The 26,678-nt window shown below is 33.7% G+C and overlaps 2 protein-coding genes across 5 annotated transcripts in view; one reads left to right on the top strand and one right to left on the bottom strand.

The window, feature by feature from the left end:
• Positions 1-21,274, bottom strand: part of LOC108763646 (carcinine transporter) — a 48,985-nt gene extending 27,711 nt beyond the window's left edge. For both annotated transcript variants that reach the window (XM_018511456.1, XM_018511457.1), the window contains exon 1: positions 21,173-21,274. In XM_018511456.1, the coding sequence (XP_018366958.1) occupies positions 21,173-21,263 (91 nt within the window). In that variant the 5' untranslated portion in view covers positions 21,264-21,274. The remainder of the gene's footprint in view (positions 1-21,172) is intronic.
• A 122-nt stretch (positions 21,275-21,396) lies between these two features.
• Positions 21,397-26,678, top strand: part of LOC108763657 (glutathione S-transferase) — an 11,508-nt gene continuing 6,226 nt past the window's right edge. The window contains exon 1 of one of the 3 annotated variants that reach the window (XM_018511492.1): positions 21,397-21,569. The gene's annotated coding sequence lies outside the window, so the exon portion shown is untranslated. The remainder of the gene's footprint in view (positions 21,570-26,678) is intronic. The other 2 variants (XM_018511490.1, XR_001940226.1) reach the window with 2 other exon arrangements.

Here is a 26,678-nt window from a genome sequence, read left to right as displayed (position 1 = left end):
ATCATATAAACATATATAGTTTAATATAAAAAAATCGATATGTGAAGTTTTATGGACTTTTGGTGATGTCAATTAAAACATTAAAAACTTAAAAGCATTAAAATGTCCGACGCAATGAATTCATCGCGCAATTAGAATTATGTTTCAAAATCAAACAAATAATCTCAGTTTTAGTCCTATTTCTTTATTTATGTTCTGAAATGTGTACAAAAACATTCATATTTAATCATTATTTTTTATTGTTATACATATATATAAGGTAAAATCACTAAGATCTCTTTTAAAAAATTCATATTTTTATCCAGAACAATATCAAATAATTAATAAAATATTTATGATTGATCATAAAGATTACATTATGAATGATTTTATTTCATTTCATTACCGTTTTATATATTTTAAATTGAATTGAATAAAGTAATAACAATTATCCACAATTAGATCCCATGTACTAATTGCGGATCAATTCACCAAATGCTTTATCCTTTTTGATGGCGTTATTACATCCCATGAAAATAATAAAAATAATTTGTGCCTGCATATCGTGATATATGTATATAAAGAAATTATAATTAATGATCCATATATAGTTCTAGCGCCTAATTGTGGATTACGATGCAATTTTAATTCATTCAAGTTTATTTCAAATTAGTGACAGTTAAAAATCAATGATTATTAAAATTACAATAAAAATAAATAAACATTTAGCAATAAAAAAGAGTTAAATTATGAATAGTAACACTTTTTGCACATAGACATGTATACTACTTTATATTCTATTTTGATACTTAAAACAAGTAAGTCTTTTCGAAACGGTCATATGTAATATTTGATAAGTTTTTAAACATTTTTATAATAAATTTACGTAAGAAAAGTATCGTTATAACATAGTGGTTAAACAAACATTCGCGGACACATTTAATCTCGACTAACATTGATTTTTTCCATGAAATCTAATGTTATTTACTACCTATTATAAAAGCCATAAGGCAATTCTTATGACATTAAGCTTTAAATGAATTTTTAAAGATACATACGTTAGTTAACCTCGCACATTTAATTAGTTAACGACATCAATAAAATGTGTAGCACTGTTTCTAATAAATTAAAATCAATTGACATTTGAAAGAGATAAGACAAATGCTAAAGGATCTTGTAATATGTATTATTTAATGGAAAATACTATAATTATTTAAATATAAAATGTGATCCGGAACTAGTGCCTGATCCATATTTAGTGCTTTTACTCTGTGTGTATGTGTGTGTGTGTGTGTGTGTGTCCATATAAACGCATCCCTATATCTCTCTTTCCTTCTCACGTGAATCGAACTTTTAAGTTTGGTCTCATTTTGGCAATTGGGATGCCGTCACCTTGTCGCGAAGCCGCAGATTTCTTGGCAATTTCATGCCATTGCATTCAAATGAATTCAAATACATCATCAATAATTCATTAAGCGACCTGTCAAGGGCAAGAATCTCGTGTAGGCGAGAACGTGATTCACGGTGTGAACGCAAGGAGTAAATCGAACTCGTGAAACTGCAGCCAGGCGGCAATGGCAGGTAAACACCCGATCGATAGCTCTTCCAAGTGCTCGTCTACTATGTGCGGCAGTTTCCATGAGGAAGAAGCGCCTTCGTACTGAAGAGACTGGTTTCCTCGAGACGATTGCGAAAGGTTGCGGTTTTGTCGGGCGTTCTACCGTGACACCAGTTAAATTACCTAACGAATGTAGAAAGACGTGAGAAGCTTCATCACAAACAGAACCTTTCTCGACGTGAGGAAGCGTCAAATCCGCGGAGCCAGGATAAACTCGAGATAAGGACCTTCGCGCGGCTGCGATAAATGACGCGGATGTGCCGGATGCGAAAATCGTCGTTAAGCTGGCATCTTACGCTGAGATTCGCGGCAAATAAATGCTCTTCTCGTTATTGGCGGATCTAGAAATGTGTCAAGGAGAGGCCGTTGACTTGTCGCAAGCGAAATATTTTTTAAGACTATAAATATGATAAGATAGAATATTAAATTATATATATTATTTAAATATATATAACCCATAAACCTACGAATTATATTTTATTTAAAATTATATTAACATAATTTATATTAACACGTTTTATTTAAAATTACATTAACGCAAAAAAGAATAATTTAATGGAATCTATGTTTTTTTATATGTAGGAGTCCTCAAATTAAAATATATTTTTGGAATACTAAAATTGTGATTAAGCAGTTAAAAAATATTTAAAATATATATGTAACATTTTGCTAATATTTTTAAAAAAGGACACTCTGAGGGGCGAAAGCCAAGTTCTCATGCTCCCTTTGTACTTTTCGTTCTAACGAAAATCTTCCCACCGAAATACCGCGTTCTATCGTCGCATCATTCGGACGTTCCACACCGCGCGTAATGTTGTCTATCAATTAACATTAATGATTATAAGAGAAAAATCGCAACGCAGTTTTTTATCGTCAATGATAGGTGTTGATGTGCTGCCGCGCCCGTTTCGTGCGGATGAATTTTTTTCTCTCCAACCGCGAATTGTGGTGTTGGCGAAACGTCGCGTACTTCGTCGGACAAATAAATCATCTGCGTCACAGATGACTTTCGATAAAAATTGCGACAACTCTGGCTTCTCCGTCGGGACGCAGGAAGGCCGTCGTTTCTGGAATCCGCCGATCGATCGACACGTGGGAGAAAAAAAAAGTTCCTTTCGAGTCTGCGCGAATTTCTCTTGAAAGGATGCATTCCTACTCGATGGAGATACTCGATGAATTCTCAATTGCTTCTTTTTTTGTCTTTCTTGCGTTTATCGATAGACTGATTATCGAGTGAATATTTTACAGTACAGTTTTTGTGGAATGCTTCACGATATAATTGCTTTATTAGCCTTGCACAAGGGCGATGCTAATCTTCTCTCTATCGCTCCAACTTTATTTCAGAATAACACAAAAGCTTGGCTACAAAGTTTTGTGTTTATAAAATCATTATTTATGTTCATAAAATTATAATAGGCAAGCTGACATTATTTGTTGTCATTTTGATGTCAAAATGGCGACAAAAATAATTAATAATAATAAAGGACTCTTGATATTAATAAGAAATAAATACAATAATAGGGCATATAAGAGTCTAAAATACAAAATTTTTTTATGTTAAAAAACCGAGATATTACATACAATAAAATCATTATACTATAATCGATTATAATTATACTACGATATATCGTAGTATTATAATTGATTAGAATATAATGATTTTTTATTGTGTGTAATATCTCGGTTTTTTAACATAAAAAAATTTTGTATTTTAGACTTACATGCCCTATTATTGTATGTATTTAATAAGTTATAACTAACATTCCAGAATTTTTTAAATAAATATACATTATTATAATAATTTAATAAATACAAAACTTGGTAACAAATTTTTTTGTACATAATACGGAAGCAAGTTTTCCTTAGTTTCTGCATTAATTAAAATTGGGGAAAACCGGTGATACAGATATTTCTCATCGATCTAATATTATCCAATCTTCGTAATTAATTTCCTATTGATTACCACGTAACGTAACGAAATGATAAATACGATAAAACCAATAAATAGAACTGATCATGTGACAGGCTGATGAAACGGATTCTTAAACGAAACAGACGTACGATAAAAAAAAAGGAGCCTTGTCTGCCATGCGTAGCAAGTTATAGGCTGGTTTTTGCGGACACACCTCCTCGCAGTCTCGTCTCATAAAAATATTCAAATTTATTTATTCTCATTATGCAATTGCATGAAAAAGTCACCTAGTCAGATATTTAATCATGGACGCACCCGTGCAACCGCGAAACGCGCAAATCCGAGATATTGTCGATCGTGGTACGTTTGTCACACTACAAGATATCGATGTATCGGCGATTACTCACAGCCGATCGAATCTTTTTTCATGCGTCATCTCGACGCAAATGCACAAAATAACGCGATTACTCTGGGTTCATTTTTACGAATTATGTCCGATTGACGTCTCGGCAAGAACTATTTAGCGAAACTTATTTTTAGTAAGAGACAGAGAAGACACAATGTAAAACTAGAAACTCATAGAAAAAACATAAGCAAATCGGCCAATCACACAATGAGAGAATGTAAGGCAATAACCTTATTACGTCCTCTACTGTGATTGGCCGATTTAGTGAAAACACTTCTGAATTACAAGAAGTTGAAGAAGATACTTCATCTGATAGATACTGAGAACGTATAACTAATGTGGAAATCACAGTTGCCAGGTTCTGAGCACTGCACGGCTGGAGCCTGAAGGTCCATGCGCTGGAGATTTCATGTTTCGACTGGAGGTTGGTCTATTGTTTAAAAAAAAAAGGAGGCATCAAAGTAGTTGACCAACATAACGTGTCAACACTATCAGACTTTTTATTTTTTAAATATTATTTTTAGAACATTTGCAGCGCGAGTTACATATAGTTCGCTAACAAAAAAATAACATTATTCGTGTAACATAACAAATTGCGAACATAATCACAATTAATATTGCACCATACGGCGCGTTAATCGTTATATAAGATTGTTTAAATAAAAAAAAAACCATACTACTTTATACGATAACGATGAAACATGACATATTATTTCCTCACTATTTCTTTCTATTGAAATAATACTTTTTTTTATTTTCATTGCACATTTCAGTAACTCTCTTTGTTCAGGTTTTTTCAAAAAATTGTAAAACTTTTTACAATCTAAATCATAATTTTTTTTGACGAACACTTCTGCTTTTATTGGTTCGACATGCAAACGATTACGTTCGTCAGTCCATAGATTATTTACTATTGAAAAAATTCTTTCTACGTAACTATTGTTCATTAGTATTGCAAAGACATTTTGTAATATTTTCGATAACTCAGTAAAGAAGTGGCAATCATTGTTTAAAAATATTGTTTTCCATTTTTCATCCAATGTATTGTTAGAATCAACAGAAAGTATCAAGTTCTTTGTAATACACACTTCTTCATATAATTTATCTCCATTGACAGTTGAATTAAGATGCGCTGCAATTTTCAAAATATTTTCATAATCAAAGTTATTACTTTTTAAATCAAGAGCTCTCATTTCTTTGTAAATTGTTGCATCATAATCATACCATTTTCCAAGATAATTCATTGCTCTTTTATATACCGATAAAGCTTCATTAATAAATATTTCTTTATTTGGCATGCATTTAAGTACAGAATTTGCTGTACTTCCAAAAAATTTATCCTTTATCCTAACTTCTAATTTCATTCTTAGCGATCTCATTATTTCATCTAATTCAATACAAATTAAATGTTTCTTTTCAATAACAAGTAATGATTTTGTCATGAAATCCATAAAATAATGAACAAAATACTAGCTAGTGAAAAACTGGAGATTTTTCCCGTCGACTGGAGAACTGGAGATTAGTGCCGAAAACTGGAGGCTCCAGTCGAAATCTGGAGACCCGGCAACCGTGGTGGAAATAATTGTCATATAACGCTTTGTCATACACCTGTAATATAACTGTCGTATAATGTTGAAGATAGCTTAAATAAAGCGTACGATTTTTCCATCGAATGCAACTTTGAAGCAAATATAGATATTCTTTATTAGAAATCTTTTACGCACTAATTACCACGCCCTCAATGGCTCTTTAATCATAAATTTCTTTTTCATTAATTTATTATATCCATGTTATTAGCCAATGTTAAACAAAGATAAAATAATTTACTGTGTTACACCGTGTCATGTGTGTCTCTTACCGTGTCTCTTTTACTTTATTGTGTTATACTGTGTCATCTGTATCTCTTACTGTGTCTCTTACTTCACTGTGTTACACTATGTCATCTGTGTCTTTTACTGGAAGGAATCCTTAATAAGAAGAAAGAAAGATCTGGCTCGGGCAGATTAAACTGTCACACGCGAGGGATTTTATTTGTCTACTTTAACAGCTACACACGAGAACGATATTCGTGCAAACGTTCAATTGAAATTAATGACGTTCGTCGATTGAAATTGACGTCCTGGCTGGTATAGCAATGGGTTAATATAACGAGTACGATAATAATAATAATTTCGAAAGCACGTGTTTGTCTGCGTGATGGTCACCATCCCGCGCACGCTCTCGACGGTCTTGCATTTTGAAGTCGGCGTTATATTTCCGACGTCGATACTCCCTCACAAAATGAAAATATATCGGAGCACGTGGAGACAAACGCTGGGCGGGGGCGGAGGACAAACAGGCGCTTGGGGGATGCTGCGAGAGAAATCAGGTTGCGGAAAAATCATGGCCTCGGGAACGGAGATTGGGTCGTTGTTATTTTGCTGATACACAAAAGCCGCGTCACGCGGATGCACACTCTCGCCGGTTCGTTTTCCATCCGTTCGAGAATCACTTTCTGGATCCTCGCGTGATCGCTGAAGCTCGTGAAAACTCGGCCCGGTTTAATCAGCGATATCGATCTAAAGAGTTCGACGCGATAATGTGGTGAGTCGTGTGAGAGACATTCGTATGGATCGACCTTTATTTACTTCACTCCACGTGGCACCGAGAGCTTCGGCCAATTTATTGTTAGCCTTTTCCTTAAGGAATACACAAATCTCGATGAGCCCGACCGCGTATAAATCGAATGTGTACACTTGCAAACAACACTGGAGGATTCACCAAAAATATATTTAACATTTTGCTATAAATATTTTTAAAAAAGAATCTCTAAGGAAGGCCATGGTTTCCTTTCTTCAAAATATTTATAGCAGTGTAATGTATATTTTTAATACTACTAAAATGCTTAATCACAATTTTGATATTCCAGAAATATTTTTTAATCTAAAGCACCCCTAGATATAAAAATACATAGATTTCATTATATTATTCTTTTTTATAATTGAAACGTTTTGTAAATTATAAATTTAAATAATGTATAATTTATAATTGCTTTTTCATTGTAACAACTCAAATAATAATTTAATATTCTATCTTTCTATATTTGATCTTGAAAAAAAATTTCGCCCTCCCTTAATAAATTTCTGGATCCGCTAATGGCAAACAGTAGGAACATCCAGGATTTTTTAAAATTTTCGGAGCGCTCAATCAATTTCGCGAGTCGACAGTTTAGAAAATGTTATTAATGCGACGTTGATGTGTGCGTAGAGACATTTAATGTGAAATAAGTCTGCTCGCATCTCGAATACTGAATAGCAGCACGAGGTTAATTAAAATTCTGAAGCAAATATAATTAGTATCCTCTAACTTTATGTAACCTTCTCGGAAAATACGTTGTCACCGCAATAACAAAAATAGAGATTACAGTTTTACAATTCCCCACGAAGGGGAAAAAAAGTGCAACTTTTTATCCCTTCTTCAGAATCGCGGAAATATATCGATAGAAATGACGTGCATTAACATTGAAATCGTAGTTATTCGTGATCACTTTCTTTTTCCCCTTTAAAGAATACAAACGTAATTTTTTACGGTGTAGTGCGATATTGTTTGCGTCGAGCAAACAAGATAACGAATGGTGAGTGATAAACACAGCGTTAATGAAGACGTTACCCAGATAGCACAAAAATAGATATTGTATATACATTGGATATACATGAAAGGATGATGGATATTCAGTGGACTCCATTTGTATTAAATTAGTATCCATTGTATATCCACTGTATCATTGAATTGTCTCCATCATTGAGTCATTTCATGTCCATAGAATATACATCCGCACATCCTATGTATGTCCCATGGATATGTTCCCATGCATGTATCTAGAATATTACGAATATCCATACGATGTACATAGGATATACGTATGTATATCCTATGGACATAAAATGGATCTATACTGGAATCAATTCGAAGATACAATGGGGATACAATGGATATTAATTTAAGTTTCATGGATATCCAATGGATATTCATGAATATGAAATAAACCTCTGATGGAGTAAATTTGAAGATACAATGGGAATACAGCAAAAAAATAATTGTTTTTATTTTTAAATGGTGATTATTAATTTTCTGGTTCAATTTGTCTTCAATTTGTATTCTACATATATCTTATGCATTTTATTAATTACAAATTAATTTGGAAAACGCATCGCCGTTGAGATTCGAACCCTGGATCCCTAAATGGTAGCCTAGTATACTAACGCTGAGCTAATCACACCCATGTAATCAAATCATTGTCAACGTACCTATATACTTCTACAGTAACTATTTTTAATTTTGTACCTTTACTGGCATATTATTAATACTTAAGGAGATTAGTTGGGAACAAAATCATACGTTGATATTTGTTAAATAAAAACACATTTATGGACATTTCAATATGTACATACAATGTACATACATTGTCCGCCGGTGAATATACATGGCATACCCGTGATGGTACATTCAGCGGACATACATGGAAAGCGCATTCGCGGATGTACATGGACGTATGTACATACGACATACATACAATGTCCGCCGACGAATGTATATTTTCATCCATGAAGGTATGTTCAGCGGACATACATGGAAAGCGCATTCACGGATGTACATGGACGTATGTACGTACGACATACATACAATGTCCGCCGATGAATGTATATTTACATCCATGGACGTATGTACATACGACATACATACAATGTCCGCCGATGGATGTATATTTACATCGATATATGGATGTACTATCGATGTTTATAGTATGTCCTTTGTATGTATATACATTCATGTATATTTATATTATGTCCAGTATGTTGTATGTACATTCTGGATCAATAACGGATATCCGTTGTTATACTTCGTGTGCTATCTGGGTATTGAGAAATCGCTATTATACAGATTTTCCATGAATATAATTGCCAACAAACAAGCTTAACGATAATGCGCGCGATAACGCGATAATAACCACAATTTTATTTAAAGCAATCCATACAGAATCCCTCCCCCAGAGACATTAAAAATGTTCTAAAGACGTCCTAAAGACGTTCTCAGGACGCCTCAAAACGGATAAAGTGCACTGTGTACACTAAAAGAAAAAAATGGCTACAGTTATCACAATTTAAGTATAATTTATAATCATTTTTTAGGACAACTGTATATTGACAGTTGTTTTAATTATTCAAATATAGTCAATTTTGTTATTAATAATACTTATACACACTGTTTAAAAATCTTTAGTTTTTTTAATCGTTATTACCACATAAATAATAAGTGAATTTAAGAAAATAGTTATATTATAATTGTGATTGCATTTACTGAATCATAATGCTTATTATTTTATTTACCATTTACATCTCGATATTTTTCTGTATAATGTTTGAAATTATTATTTATAATTATAATTTATAATTTTCAATATGAAATATTTATCATTTTTCCATTTTGAGAAAATTATACATACAGTGAGAGAGCAAAAACTATTCGTACAAAGAAATTTGTTATAAAAAAAGTCTTGTTTGTAGAAAATAAACATTAATTAGCAATTTTATAGAATGAATACATTTTGTTCTAACAACAAACGAGCTTCGCATATATTCCTGATTTTAGAAGTTAAATTTCTCGACTGTACGAATACTTTTTGAGCATTCAAACAATACAATTTTTAATTTTCGCTTATTTTTCAGATAATATATTTTCTATAATTAATAGGTACACATCTCTTTTTGGTATATATAATTTTAAGAAACATACAGTCTATTTTATTCTTTATGAATAAATTATTAATTGTCCAACAAGAAATGATTGTCAATTAAACGTCGAATCGACGTCAAATTAATGTTGAAATCATCGTATTTATATCGATTCGACATGAATTCGATGGATTATTTCCCGCTGGATAATATTCACTTTTTAAAAATAAAGTTTTTTAAAAAAATATTTTCTCTGTACGAATACTATTTGCACTCACTGTGTATTATATCATTACTAACATCATAGTAATAACTATAAAAATGGAGCTCTTAACCATAATTATTTTACCATGCAATTACAATCACAAATACTAAATATCTTTCTCTCAGTGTGGGAATTCGCAATGTTTGATCATTTCGTCATAATACGATTACCATTACATGATAGCGCGTGTTTTTAAAGACAAAAATATTTCTGTCACTAAAACACACCCCGATTGAATTAACGTTATTGATTACCAGAACTCGTGCCATCGTTGCTTAATAAAATTATGCGTATTACATTGTTGGCCAAATAATTACAACGAGGCTGCAATTAATTTCTTCGCTGTTATGCGATAAAATATTAAACGGGGATAAATCACGTCAATCACGCTTGGTTTGCCGCATAATTATCGACGCGTGAGATAATTTTAATTTCGTCCGTGTCGAATATCACTCGGTGACTGTCAACCACGTGCGCGGACGTTGTCGCGGTTTTGCATCGCGGTGTCTTCTTCCCCGTCGACAGCAACGACCGACGATCCTGACAATTGTACCATATCCTCTGTCAACGACACGACAGCTGTCTTTATCCGGAACAATTAACGTAAATCATTTTCGCGCGTTCAATTTATATCGAACGTCAAAATCGCGAAGATCGCTATTTAAATGCGGAATAAAAGTTTCATAAGTGACGTCTAAAAATTGGCGTCAATTTAAGCGGGAATCGATCGTTCCACGAGTGGACATCGACTAAAGTAAGTTTAAGCGCTTTTTAATTCGCACCAACGTCACCGAGCGGAAATCGAACGATCGAATTCGCTTATAGCCTCTCTGGAAGCTGGCGAATGTTGGAACGATCGATTTTAATCGGACAACCGATAATAGGTCTGTTCAAGGCGATATTCACGAATTTCCGTTGCCTGGTTTTGTGCACCGGCACGAATTTCTTTACTCGCGTTTATCGAGAATGCCTCCCAACCGATCACGCCTCACCGAATAAACTGATAATAAATGTATGCAAGTATTTGTGCGTATAATAAAAAGAAATCCGATATCCGATCGTAGGTAGCTTTGTTTGCACAATTTCCTCTCGTTTATCGTGCATTTTTGTAAAATGTGGAAATAGTACGAATACGAATATCAAAATCATACAAGTATAAACTAAAATTTATTACTTCGTAAATCAGTGACGCATTAATTCGTATTAAAATTATCTAACATTTTGATAAACATTTTTATTACATGCGCATAATTAATGAAATAAAAGTACTTGTAATTTTATCGTCGGACATAAAACAGATTAGTCCAACACAAAAGAAGAAATTAGAATTCTTTCTTGTAAAAGTCAATGATATTTTTTGCTTCATATTTTAGTTGCTAAAATTAAAATAAAATTGGATAAGTGTTAATTTTTTTAACACTTATCCAATTTTATTTTAATTTTAATTCAACTTATGTTAGAAAATAATATTAATCTTCGCAACAACAAGTAAATCATTTACAATATGATAAAAATTAATATACTTTGATTTTTTCATATAGCTAATAAAGATTATTTTGTATCAAAAACGCTCTGTAATCAGAAATATAATTACTGCTGTTTCAAAAAAAGAGAAGAAAGAGGGGATATCCGGAATGCTAAAAAGAGAGGCAACGATACGATCGATGAGGACGACAGACTTCGTTTAGCTGCAGGGCTTAATTACGCATCAACGTCGTTTCGGGATAGTTAAGGGATAGTGGTGAATAACGTTTGACGGGAGGATGGCAGAATTGTATCGTGCTCAGCGAAGTTTTAATCGTGTCGCTCATTAAGGCCGGCAACTACACACGTCGTCGATCTCCACCCCGTTAATCTATTATAATTTAGCGTTTCTCCCGACGGACGACGACGACGACGACGACAATGACGACGACGACGACGACGACGTAAATGTGAATGCTGCAATGGATGCGCCGACGCTCGGAGCAGTTTGCTAGCGAAATATTTATATAACATTCCACTGACGAAAATTAATCGGCGAAGCAATATCAACGTCCCGTAAACAAACAGCCTTCGCAAGCAAAGTTAACGTAGCGAAAGTTACGAGAATCTGACGAGATGCAAGGCGCGGTATCTATTTAATTATCAGGCGTTTTTCTCTCTTTCCGAGTTCGCGAGACAGATTTGTGGTAAAGAAAGAGAGGGGAGAGAGAGAGAGAGAGAGAGAGAGAGAGAGAAGAAGAGAGAGGAAGAAATTGATTGGTGTCCATTCGACTAATAAAACCCGTATCAGATAGAAGTTGACGTTAAGAGTTGTTTATTTTAGCCAATCACGATCCAACGAGTCCATGGCTGAAATAGAACCGGGCAACCGTCAATTGTAATCGCGAAGCAGTATACGTCTGATACGAGCTTAATAGCAAGATTGGGTAGATCATTTTCCGAAGTTAGCTGCAAACGGCCGCGATTCACGCGGGTTTAGAGACTCGGCAGCGAATGAAAATTGAATGAGGGAGGAAATCAAGTGGCATTCACACGATGAATTCTTCAGCGCGACGCCCCGAGTGCACCGATCCACGTCGACTCTCGGCCACGTTGTTACGTGCAGGCCGGCGTTCGCTCCTCCGTAGCGTGCGAGCATCGCGAATCCGATTAAGGATTGCATTTTCCCCGGTGGATCGGCACCGGTGGATAGACGCCTGCATTTCGATACTGCCGAGGCTGCGGATTCCAGGCTAACTAGCTGGCGTGACACGTATAGCTAGGCCACGTTCAAACCGTTATGCAACCCAGTTTCAGAAGTTCAAGAGGGAGGACGAGGTACACAAACGAGCGTTCGTCGGACAATGGTGCAACCCGAGCTACGTGGAGATTGCGATTAATCTTCTCAATTTATCCTACTTACCCTTCGCCCTCCCCCGCACTTCCCGTCCCGATCGACCGATGAAATACGCAAGACACTGCAAAAGGGGGAGGGAAAATCTAGCTGATTTTCAAAATTGTTCCACGAGTATCATTCTGTAAATCACTTTTATCCGGCGCATATTATGATTTATAATTTCAAAATAAGTCTTAATTGTTTGCCAGGGCTCGGTCTTATCTCAAATAAATTTATTTTAAATATATATATTTTAAATATAAAGAAAAAATTAAAAAGTTATTTAGTATTTATTATTTTAAATAACTTCTTCTGACCTATTTCTTATTTAATATTTTAAATAAGTTTTTGGAACTTATTTTATATTTTTTATTTTAAATAAGTTGTATCAGTTTTTTGTCGATTTTGTATTTTAAATAATTTTCTGAAAACTATTTTATATTTCTTATTTTAAATAAATTGTATCAGTTATGTTACCGATTCGTCGGTAAAAGTAACGGTGAGTAGTTAAATTATAGTATGTTTATGATAAAGTATAGGATGCGGGATATGAGATATCCACATATCCATGTTTATTTTCCATTTGATTCGCGGAGAGTTAATACTATTAAGTATTAATTATAGGCTATAACTATAAAAAAAACTGAAATGTTATATTTATAAATGTACATTTATATATTCAAATAAACAAAATCATTAAAATATTTTATATTTACTATTTGAAACGTTTATTTAAAATACATATTTCTTATTTTATATTTTAAATGAGAGTTTTCGAAATTTATTTTTTATTTAAAATAAAAAATAGCTTTCAAAAACTTATTTGAAATAAAAAACGAGTTATTTTTATATTTTAAATAAAAGTTATTTTATATATTAAATAGTATATATAAAATAGATAAATGCATTTTCGGGCCCTATTTCTTATTTTATATTTTAAATAATTCTTGTGACCTAATTTCTTATTTAATATTTTAAATAAGTTCTTGGAACCTGTTTTATATTTTTTATTTCAAATAAGTCGTATCAGTTATTTTACCGAACCCTGAAATATACACTAAATAAATTTCCAACGTACTAAAATCTTCTCTAATTATTACTTATTAACTCTGCTGATCTGTTTGGATCTATTTGATCCAAAATGTAATTTATTTTCTTGCTAATATTTTATTTAAAAACTTTTTTTCTTAATATTTGTTCTTTATCTATTAATGTAAGTTTTTTCAGTGAAAATTTTTATTTTTTATTTTTTAGAGCTTTTTAATTACACTAAAAAATATGATTGTATAATAAATTTGAACAGATCAAGGTTTAAAATAATGTACAATGTTACAATTTTGTAGAATACCTCTAGACTTCGAACGATTTATGTAATTAATTTTCTTATGATCTTCGTACTCTTTGTCGCAGTTCATATGTCATGCTTTACGTGTCGATCGCAATTAGTCTTATTTATTTCACCACGTGTTGTAACAGACGTAACGACGTCAGATTTCGAATATTCTTTTACTTTTGATATCTCGGTAATTTGTATACAAAGATCGCAAGAATGATAACGCGTTCAACCGAATCGAAAAGTCTCTAATTATTCGAGAATTAATTCGCATTGTAACTGTTTGGTGCAGCGTGCCTCAAAGTACAATACATTTCGATAAAGTAAATGTTTTTTTTTAATTTATTCTGATTCATAGAGACATTAAAATTGTTACATATAATTGTCTATATGGAAAGAATAATTTTGTTAAAATATCTGTAAATTTAGAGCTATAGATCTAAAAATAATTTTGTTGCTCTATCAAAATAATTACGTGGAATGCTCAAATTAGTTGCTAGACTGTTGAGTTCTTGCAGCATTACTCTTGAAATTCCTGCATAATTATTTCGATAGTCCAACGAAATTATTTTCAGACCTAACCTTAGCGCTGAGACACTACCAGTGTCTCCAGATTTGTATCTAGTTAAATTTTTAGATACTTGAGCAAAATCGTGCTTCCTCTGTAATGATTATATGCAGTGAACGATGCTAAACATAGATACGCCTATTCTGTGTTATCTCATTTAAATTAAGTACAAATTACTGATTATATTGTTTTGTACATTTTTCTGTTAAGTAGCGAGAAATAAAAGCTTAAATACATCAGTGATGGAAATTACGACTGGTGCTTAGGGTATTATCACGTAATTTGAAAAATGCGTCATATCGTACGAGGGGATCGTACTGTCGACATTAATATAGTCATAAAGATTTTAAGCCTGTGCATTAGGCACAGATCTGATAAAGCCATGATTATGAATGTAAGAACGATAATTAAAGAATGGAAAATTACGAGCCACTTGATCGTACGCACACAAGTGCGTACATGCTAAAACTCAATTAGAAACACAGAGAGAACGATTTTGCTGAGGTATCAAAAAATTTAACTGGATACAGATCTGAAAATAATTTTATTAGACCATCAAAATTTTTAGGTAGGACACTCAAACTGATTGAGCTTTGACATTCTAGCAATCAGTTTGAGTGGCCTACCTAAAAATTTTGATGGTTTAACCAAATTATTTTCAGATCTGTATCCAGTTAAATTTTTTGATACTTCAGTAAAATCGTTTTTTCCGCGAAGAAATAATTAGTTTTCTCTATCTGATTTGCATTCCGATCGACAGAAAGTAGAACTTTTAATTTTCAATAGGTTTTTTACGTTTTTAATTGGAAATACACGACAAAAAATCAATAAATTACGCATCTCGAAGATACTATATCGATGATTTGTACGAATAGTAATTTAATTTCTCGTCGTCGCGAATGCGAGATTTAAAACAGTTTCGCGTAAAGAAAAAAATATCACTCGGTTGTCACGGTGACGGATGTCCTGTGAAATTGCAATTTGCACGCGTTTTCAACGAGCCACGCGTCAGATCCATTCGAATAATACCCAGTGTAAACGTTACACTTTATAAACGTGCTAGAAATTCGAAAATGCGGCCGAATGACGGCATCTATTGTTCGTTTAAATCAAATTCAAGCAAATTTTACTATCGCGAAGCCCTGCTGACATTCGAGGTATTGTTAAGAAATGATAAGCCTGAAATTTATCGTCGGGGTTATCGTTCAAATAAAGATTGGGCTTCCGAGATACTGCCTGAGTATTAAATGTATGTCCTATGGAGTCATTAGTAAGCTTACATATTTCTTTATCACACGTCATAAATCTGTGCGTCTTATGCTTATTTCCACCAACGTAAATTAACTTTAATCTCGATTCTACGTCTCTTCATCCTTTTTTAATTCTAATGCCCGTTTGTCATTGTAGATTAACTTTAATCTTGATTCAACTTGCTTTTTATCTTTTTCTGATTCTTGGAACTAAAGGAAAATGAAGAGATAATTGAATCAAGACTGAAATTTGAAAACTCTACATTGGCAGAAACGGGGATAAGAATTACAATAGAAATGTTAACAATGTATATTTTAAAACCGTATGAATACACAACAAATAGCAAATAAAGGCTGTAAATCAATTATAGTAGAAAAAGATGAAGCGTAAGTTAAATCGAGATTCAAATTAATCTATATTGGTGGAAACAAGCATTAAGTCGAACAATTTTCAGGCTGTTCCAAAATTTACTGCCAGTACTGAAAATCAATAGTTTACGTTACGTGCACTGCAGACTTTTATTGGCAGTAAATTTTGGAACATAGCCTTTATCAAGTAAGATTTGCAGTCGCAAATATGAAAAAAAACAGTCTCGCATTGGTTTTTCTCGATCGATCGATCATCGATACACTTACGTCACGACACGTCCGTGCTCTTAGGACAGCCTTGTCTTCGGCCGAGAAGAACGCGTGGACAGGATCACCACTGTCGTCAACTTCGCTCATCGCCGGCTAGCCTTGCACTAAACAGTCATTTAGTTCGTTCGCCATGATAACAAAATACTCACGGGAGAGTTGGTAGAACGTGTTTTAGAAGCCCTGCCGGATTCATCAGGGCACACGCGGTACTCACGGCCGGCAATTCTTTGCCACTTTACCGCGACCTATTAACGATGCCCCCAGTTATTCTTCTGTGGAAATGCCGGATTTACGTAATCCTCCGCAAGAGAAATAACTAACGCACCAATTTTACGTCGATTCTATTTGATTTCTCGTCTATTTAATTCTTTTCTGATATTTTCCAGAATTAACCATCATAGAATTCGATTTTAAATTGAAAACGGATTTCAAACAAAGTGAATTTTTTTTAGAATTTTATCGCAACCAAAATTGTTTTTGCGTTATAAAAATAGAAAATGATAACGGAAAGTCGCCGATAACTAAATATAGAGAAAGATCACCGATACCGACATACCACTTTGTTTTTAGATATATCTTAAACAAAAGATAAAAATACAACTTCAAAAACGTAAATACAAAGTAAAAAGTGTCTTCTATCAGATAATACAAACAATTTTTATAATACTGTTTGCAATTTTACAATAATTAAGTTTTTCGTAAGTTATGCAAAAATGAGCGTCTGACAAAATGGGCTCCAAAACTGACACAGTAGGCAGTAATGCTACGTATTCCTATTCTTTTTTTCTTTTACAGGAATTATCTGTATAAAGTACCTATAAGTGAATGTATATAAGATTTTTCAGATTTATTTTACTTCGTTATAAAACATTTTTATTGAATTATATGCATATTTACTTTATGCTGTTCTGCAAGATGCAAATATGTAACGCGATAGTTTTTCTAGAGTTGTTCCATATATGCACGATTACCTTCAGCTCTAATAGACTTATTTGACACTATAAAGCAACATTATAAAGATTAAGTTAGCTCATGGTCTGTTTTACGGACAGGTGTGTCGGTTTACGCTGCATCCCAATTTTAAATTAAAAATCGTATTATGAAAAGACTAAGAGAGAAAATAATATAAATAAAACTTATTTCGGAAACTACAAGTATTTAAAATGACGTAATATTATTAATAATATAGTCACTATTATTTAAACCTCATAATTTGCAAAAGAAAATCGCAAAAATTTTATTTTCGCATTTATAGAATTTGTTTTTAGCTGATTTGATACAGAAACAAGCCACAAACCTACGAATTATGAGTTTGTACTTCTTTAATTAGCTAAACAGATCATGATTTTATTAGTATTAATAAAGTGCAATAGTTAGTTTCCGAAAAATAAGGAGGTGTCACTTTAGGAGACCTATGTCAGTATCGGCGACTTTCCTCTACTAAGTCTCCTAAAAGGCTTCCCTTATTTCTTGGAAATTAATTGTTGTACTTTATTAATACTAAAAACATGATCTGTTTAGATAATTAAAAAAAATACAAATTCACAAAATTCAATATATTGGATTGCAGTTTCTATACAAAATTAGTTAAAAACGAATAAATGTAAAAATAAAATTTGCACCATTTTCTTTTGCAAATTGTGTAGTTTAAATAATAGTGGCTATATTATTGATAACATTACATCGTTTTATATATTTCTAAATCAGTTCAATTTGTATATATTTTTATTTTTTTTATGATATGGCTTTAAATATAAAATAAGAGTAGAGGAAACTGGAATCAAAGTAACGCGGGTAAGTTGTAACACTTACATAAAAAAACGTTAGAGACAAAACATACAAGCGTAAGGAAAAGATAGAAATTTGTAATATAAATAATTACAAACTTTTATCTCTTTCTTATACGCTTGTGTATTTTATTTATAACATTTTTTAACGTAAATGTTACAACTTACCCGTGTTACTTTTGACCCCAGTCTTTCTTACAGCATAAACCGGCATACTTATCTGCAAGGCAGGTGTCACCGACACCATAAACTAACTTAATCTTTATAGTCTTGCGTTATAATGTTAAATAGCCTTATTGGAGATGAAAGCAATTGTGTATTTCTGGGAAAACCCTCAAAAAAAGAAATTGCGTGTTACATGCGTTTGCGTCTTGTAGAACAGCATGCATATAAAATGCATATAATATGCCAGGGTTGGCAACGTTACCTCATACAAATAACTCGTTATCGTTACCGTTCTTTTTCCTAAAAAGTAACTCGTTACCGTTACCGTCATTCACAATGTAACGAGTCGTTACTTTTTTTCTTGATACTAATAAAATGTTATAGCGTTTTTCATTGATAAAACTTGTGTTTATTTATTCTTAGTGTACATTAAAGTCGTTGTACGCAACTGTAATCTAAATGTAAAAATAAGATGCCTTAGAGATGACATAATACCTAAAGTATATTTTATCAAATAGCATAATAGAATATATTGAGGATTTCACGGTTTAACTCGTTTCTATATTTTTATTAACCATACATCTTTACGTCGATTGTACAGCGACTTTAAAGTGCACTGAATGCGCATTAGTTCTGCCAATAAAAAAACGCTATTATTGTATATGCAGAATCTTGCGGTAACTACAAAAAAGATGTTAGAATTCTATTTTTTAGTAGAGGAATAAAATTCAAAAACTGATAAATATGTATATACGCTCTAATTACAATTAAAACTTTTATGTAAACAGAAATAAAGTAACGATATAAAAGAAACTAGTGAAATCGTTACCATTATTCCAAAAATATAGTTGCGTTACTATATATGAACGTTATTCAGAAGAAAATATAACGTTGTTACTCAAGCGTTACCAAAAAAAGTAACATGTAATGGTAACAACGTTACAAATAACGCATTACTTGCCAACCCGGTAATATGCGTATAAATTAATAAAATGTTTTACATTAAAATGAAAAGATTCTAGAAAATTTTATATACGTTTACTTGTAGGTATTTTATATTAATAAAATTCTGTGAAAGAAAAAGAACAGAAATATGTGACATTACTGCCTACCGTGTCAGTTTTGGGGTCCATTTTGTCAAATTCTTATTTTTCTTATTTTACGTAAAAGTTCATTATTGCAAAATTGCAAACAGTATTATAAAAACTGCTATATTATCAGATAGTAGATACTTCCTAGTTGGTATTTATGTTTCTGAAGTTTTACTTGTAGCTTTCGTTTTACAAATATTATCTAAAAAAAACAAGCGGTGACCTATATCGCTATAATAACGTATACATATTTAAATAATTTTTGTACAAATAAATTTTTTAAATATTTACTTAAATGAGCTACTTACAGCTTTTACGCATCGCTTTATCAATTTATGTGGCTATTTTAAAGTCATTCCTAATTTGTATTGGAAAATTTTATTGACATCGATTTCAACATTGGAATTTTTGTATCTTAATAAATAAATAAACAATAATGATAAAACGCTCGTTATATGGCATAGCAATATATAATTAAATTTAAAAGAAACGACTGACTAAACGAGCAAAAAACAAAGAGATAGAAAAAATACTTAGGTAATTGTATATTTCCGTAATTTACGTAAACGATTAACATTTCGACTTCACAGAATCTTTTTCAAAAACTACAAATTTTACTTTCTTATCTTAATTGTGATAATAATAAACATTAGGATAAAGAGGATTTAAGCTACGTGAGCAAACCTAGTGACCCCGATATTGGAAGAGCCGTCTATTGTGTGAAACTCACGAAGATGGATATAACGTAATGAAACTAACTAGCTTGGTCTGACCAATTAACTGACCCAAGCACGACATAACATTTAACATACAGTCGCCTGTTCACGTGACTGTTTACGTATATGTATATGAATGTATAGAATTGTAGGAAAATTTGCTGCTAAAAAGGATTTCTCGGTAAATTAATCACGTGGAACAATTAATTGACGTTAAATTAAAATTGCGCGTAAATGAAAAACTGTTAAATTGCGACGTGCCAAATTTTATTAAATATAAATATTACTTTGAATATTACATTGAGAACAATTTCCGATTAAAAATGGACGAACCAGAGAATTTTTGATCTGGTTTTCTCTCAACTAGAAATTTAATGGATTCAACCAAAAAATTCTGATTTCATTTTCAACCGTAATTCCAATTAATGTAGCCAGACTCTTTTCCAGCGTATGCTAATAATACGTAATTTATTGCTACGCTGAAAGAAACTAAATTTTAATAAATATTTGTTTAATTCTAAGTAAATATTTACTAAATGTAAACATATATTTATTCAATACAAAAATCATAATTTTTTTATTGATAAATATTTGTTTATTGTAAGTAAAAGTTTATTTAGTATTAAAAAATATATATATATTAAGCTTTCATAAATTTTTTTTCTAGTGTCTGCATTCACTTTCTACGACGCGCATTTAACTAGCAAGTTACGACGATCTCTGAATTCAATTTGCGAATCCTTAGTACTATTCGCACTACATTAAACCGCAATTTTGCCAGCGCGTCTGACTATAAAGCCACAAGTTTCACTGAATAAGAGGGCCAAAGTCGTGCGGTGCTTCCGCGCGACTATCTCAGAAAACAGACTTACCTGCATCCGACAAGGGTTGTCGAACGTGCCAATTTCGACACGGTTTTTCCGATCGAATTTGCGCGGGCGAAGTTCCCACCATAAAATTCATCCGCTCGACGAGTCCAAGGATGGCTGAGCTTCCGAAGCACCCCCGTGCAGCTCGGGAAGGGGGTGGAGAATCTGGCGGGTGGTATAAATTTTCTGAGGTTGCGCATCGTGCTCGTCGGAGCCTGAAACTCGTGGTGGTGCCCAAGCACGAAGCAGAGCGCAAGTGGTGCCGAAGGAAACCGGTGGTCCTCCGCCCGCCGCGCAGGATCCCGTCCGTGTACGACGCGACGGTTCAGTCGCGGTCCCGTGTTCGGCGCACGAGTGCACCTTGCTCGGGACGGTAGCGGGATCGTACGAGGGCGCCGGGGTGAGTTTGAAATTCGACCCGATTATCGAGTGATTCGACGTAATTCCTGCGACGTCTATTTGTACACACCGCACCTAGAATAAGAAGAAAAATCACGGTAATGTAAACGGTTCGTCATGTTGTATCACACTTCGTTCACTTGCAGTGAGTTTATTTCGTGCTTTTACGTGCTCTATTTGGCGCGCAATTCTTAACACAAGTAGATCTGCAGAAGGCGTCAATTATATTTTAATAAATAAATATATCTGTTAGTACAATTAATGAGATATGTAAAGAATTAATTATGTATCATAATTTTTTTTTATATTGTATATAATATAATAGTTATCTTTATTAATTACAAAATTATTAAATTTCTATTATTTTCTATATAGTTTTTAATTTCAATCGATTTCTATGTTCAACTTCTGTACAGCTTCAAATTCCAATTAACTTGATAACTTTATGGATCAATAAGTTCATAAATTTATCACGCACACATCTCACGTCCCTTCGTACATGGAATATAAAATTTTCAGATAGAACTAAATCCCACGATACATATTCATATCTCATTGTTTATTCAATCCTTTCGCATGTACGTGCATATGTACATCGTGCAGTTTCTTTTATTTTAGTCAATCTATCTTTTCCTCGACGTTAAACGCTCGCAAAAAAAAATTTCTTTTACGCGTTATAATTTTGGTTTCAAGTTTCTCGAAACCTAATTCAATCTTGAGAATAATAAAAAGCTCACTGTGTTGCGAAGATGATAAATGTGGCAAAGAAGTATATCATGAAGTATCTTTTCTCTCGGGTCTTCATATTCCCGATATTGAATTTGGCTTCTAGCCAACGGACTAACGATTTCGATATCGAGAGGATCGTGCTTTCCTGAAAGGGCCAAGTACTTCGCAAAAGTAGTATTTATGTGGGAATCACAATAAACGATCGTCGTTTCGTGTCTTGGAAAAATCTCGTAGATACATCGCAGATATCAGCGATCGTCGGAAATGAGAACAAACGTACCTCGCGAGCATTAATTTACGCTTTTCAGGCGGAGGATTCGAGAAAATGAGAAATGCTACTTTTTACTACTTACATTATTCTTTCAACGATGCCGTATCTCCCAGGAAATTACGAATGGTAGACAACGAGACTCATTGCTCTCGACGATACTAATATCGTACAACGTCGAGTACGACAATATGAAAATATGTGCCTCCAACAAATACGGAATGTTTCAGGAAGCTAATTTAATGACAAATCCTTCAACGAACTCTAAATTTATTTTTCTTTGGAAAAAAAATTGGCGCGACTCGGGAAGAAGATTAATCATTTCACTCGGGAACTGAAAGAAAAACGGAAGACGATGCGAATCTAAATACTCGAATTCTCAGAAGAAATTCGAATTATATGCGCTGTCTCTGCTATTGCAGGATACAGGTATAATAATTCGAGGAGCGGTCTTAGCGTCGCACGTTTATTTACAGACTGTTATATGATTGCGTTTTTTAATAAACTAAAAGGATCGCAAAGAAACGGGCGAAATAACACAAGATGAAAAATACCGCGGAAGGTTTCGATTAACAAAAATATCGATATACAGATCGCACTCATATCTCGTCGAGTGGTGGTACAAAAAGCACCGAAGTGGAATTGTTTTTCTTTCGTCAGATTTTCCAGTGAATATTGTTAAATGATTCTCTTCCGGATAAAGCCGAAGAGATGGAGTTTCAAAGGAGGGAGGAATCGTACCGGGATCGATTTTCCCGTCGAGATAATTTCGCGGAAGGCTCTTCATAATCTCGCTTTCATCCGAAACTCGAAGCGTCCGCGTCGAAATGGCCTGGCATGGTTAATGAATTCGCCGGGGCGAACTTATGCCGCGCGAGGAAGCAAGGACGGTCCCGTCGAGAACGTCAGCGTAATGTCAACATTAATACTGTTTCAACCTTTATACCTTATATCCTTCCAGCTGTCCGCCCACGCGCCGAATTAATGTTTTCGCAGATACGGGGCCATTGATTTTACGTCAAATATGGTTACCAGGGTTCGGCTATCGGCGCGACCTACGTCGACGTTCGACTCGAACTGTCTGTTCGCACATGTTACTGCGTTAAATCGTCGACTATCGCGGCCAAATCTGAACAGCGCTGTTGGTAAAAACCAGTTCGATCCCAATGGAGTCGACGTCTGCGAATGTCTGCGAATTAGAGAGTGATATCAATTCCTTAGGGCCTATCAAGTATCAAGACAAACTTGAATGGTTGCATAATGTATATACACAAAATTAAGCGATTAACCTAGGAATAGTCACATGGGACGATCTTTACACTCCAAAAACGGGGAAATGATGCTCAATAATTTTTTTATTGATCGATGATCTATACCTATTTTTTCAATTTTACCTTACATGTTTTAAAAAGTATTAAGTAATATTGAGTAAACCTATAATAATCATCAATATTAATAAATTGCAGAACAACACGTAATTTATATGGCTACTTTTAATTGGGATTTAAAAATCATTCCTGGTTTACGTTAAAAAAACTGACTTCTCAGGTTAAGTGTCTGATATAAGGATGCCGTTTATGTTCTTCATACTGCATGGCATGGTTGGTTAATTTTTCCTTGCATGTATTAAGACTGTAAACACAAAAAACTTTAAGATAAAATTTAAGCTGCAGTAATTAGCAAATCGACCAATCAAAACAATAGAGACGTAAGCAATAACGTAAGTTGTGGCAAATCAAAAATGTTGATTTGTTTACAGCTTATGTCTTACTGATTAAGTTTTTTTCTGTAATCTTCTCTCTGAAGAGTGAAATGTCACTCTTAAATATTAAATATTGAGCCTCAAATTGAGAACAACACAATTGAACCCTAAATCTTCTTCAAGACTAGTTCAATTTTCACTCTTTAGAGTGAGATTTCCCTCCAGAGAATTTAGAGCGTATGCTGCTATGCAAGTTTGTCCGGATAAGCCCTTAACTCATCATCACTTGTCATAATGACGAGAAATAACTGCATATTGGGCGACATTTTTATCACAACAAACGTTCTTTATATGTTTCTTCAGGCAAAAGAAAAAATTGATTATTCCAAGCTCTGACGGGAAGAAGAAAGAGAAAACAAAAGCGAATGTTAATGGAGGGCAAAGTCAGATAGTAGACGCAGTATTCAATCGCACTGTATAGATTACATCCACCCGATTCGCACACATTCAAATGCGCCTGCATCCATCGAATTAATGCGGTGGATTGTATCCGTTCCCTGCAATGGACACGTTGCACACCTCGCGTAACAACGTTCCTCGTCACGTGTCCCTCTCGATCGGAGGGTGGAAATCGTCGGACATCAAGCATTCCACAAGAGATAATCAATAAACACATCATACCCTCGTATACAAATCTCTCCGGTTTTAGGGATTGTAAATTAACACCAATGCGTTAATTAGATCAACCCGCTCTTTAAAATCCTCCCCTCTCACGGTTGTTGTTGTTAGGAATTGAAATTGGGTCATGCCCATTTATTTCGAGAGAGGGTATAGAAACGAAATTAAATGGCTGAATTTCGGAAAGCGAAAATTAATCAAATCAAATGGAACTTATCAAAGCCCCCTTTTATAATCTATGTTCAATGTTCTTATTTTAGAGATCCTTGATATCTAATTGCCTGTAATTTCCTGCGGACGTTTTCTTACACGTTTGTACGGTCGCATGAATGAATTTCCGCGCGTAAGAAATGAAACCTTTGCTTTCGAATGGCCTTTCCTATGATTGGAAGTAATCGGATCAGAAGCAATTTTCGAACCGTAAGAGAACACGTCCTCAAAAGGAACAATTTTAATTGAATATCCTCGCTTTTGCTGAATAATATTTTGTTTCCATGATAACGACGAGTTAGTTTGAATAAATTGATGCTAGTTTGAACTTCGCTTGAGAACACAGTTTGCAGTTCTCCACTCAAACGATTCAGAAATCAATTTCATTGGGAGGAATAATTCTCCGCTGTGTGATAAAAATAATAGAGACGCGATTAAAGTGAAATTATTAAATAATTATCATCAAAGAAGAACTTCTTTTCAGAGATGTAGCCGGAGATACATCGTCGCCACGTGACCGACAAACTCTTGCAAAGTTTTCTCATTTCGAGTTCGTTAACACGCAAAACCGCCGGCTTATCCAGCGATCCGTCTCAAGTCGACGAGAGCCTCGTAGACTTACGAGTAACGTGAATTATACAGCGTTACTTTGAGATCGTATATTGCGTCTAAAGACATAGAGGATGGACTGCGCCAACCGTATGAAAAATTGATCGATAAAAATGAGAGAAATAGGACGCAAAGACGATCTCTGTCTCTTTCTATTCAACCAATCACAATATCTTAGAAAAGGAAACTGGCTGTCTTCATGCTCTTTCTCTCTTGTTTTTGTTGACCACATTTGATACAATATTTAGATATGGATGACAGTCCATATTCTATGCCCGGTATTTATAGTCTTATTTCAAGGCCGTCTTAAGTAATGTCTTAAGACGCTAATGCGGCCTTCTGATTAGTTCGTGACACCTCAAGGCTGAACTTAAGACGATCTTGAATATAAGAACTGAACTATGAATACCGGCCTATGTCTTCGATTGCCCAAAGTAAGTTACCTAACTCGCCCCGATTTAGATTCGAGCTGCAAATAATTGCGCCAATGATACCCGGCGGCTGTGATTATGACGGAGATAATAATGGGAACGATCGTACGTCGAACTTTGGGGGTAGTAACGAGGATGCGAAGTAGTTGATATGCGAAATATAAACACGAACACACATAACAGCGGGGTGGGTCAATAACGTTTAGTTTAGATCACGCGCGCGTGCTTGCACAATGTACACACATCTTCGCGTATACACGGAGAAAATTTTATATTTAAAATTACTATAATGTGATAGTAGCTGCTTCATGTAAATTATAAGTTTAAATGCTATAGTTATTTTTAAAAAATAATAATATAACGTAATTTTTACACTTTTCATAGTAAAAACGTTTTATTACAAAATCAAATATACCTAGCAAATTTTGTTTGCGTACCACAGTAAAAATTAACTGTTTTCATGTTAGAATATGGCTTAACAAA

The sequence above is a fragment of the Trachymyrmex cornetzi genome, unplaced genomic scaffold (genome assembly GCF_001594075.2).
Source record: "Trachymyrmex cornetzi isolate Tcor2-1 unplaced genomic scaffold, Tcor1.1 scaffold372, whole genome shotgun sequence".
NCBI lineage: Eukaryota > Metazoa > Arthropoda > Insecta > Hymenoptera > Formicidae > Trachymyrmex > Trachymyrmex cornetzi.
The sequence above is the reverse complement of the archived record's forward strand: the minus strand, read 5'-3'. Positions and strand labels throughout refer to the sequence as shown.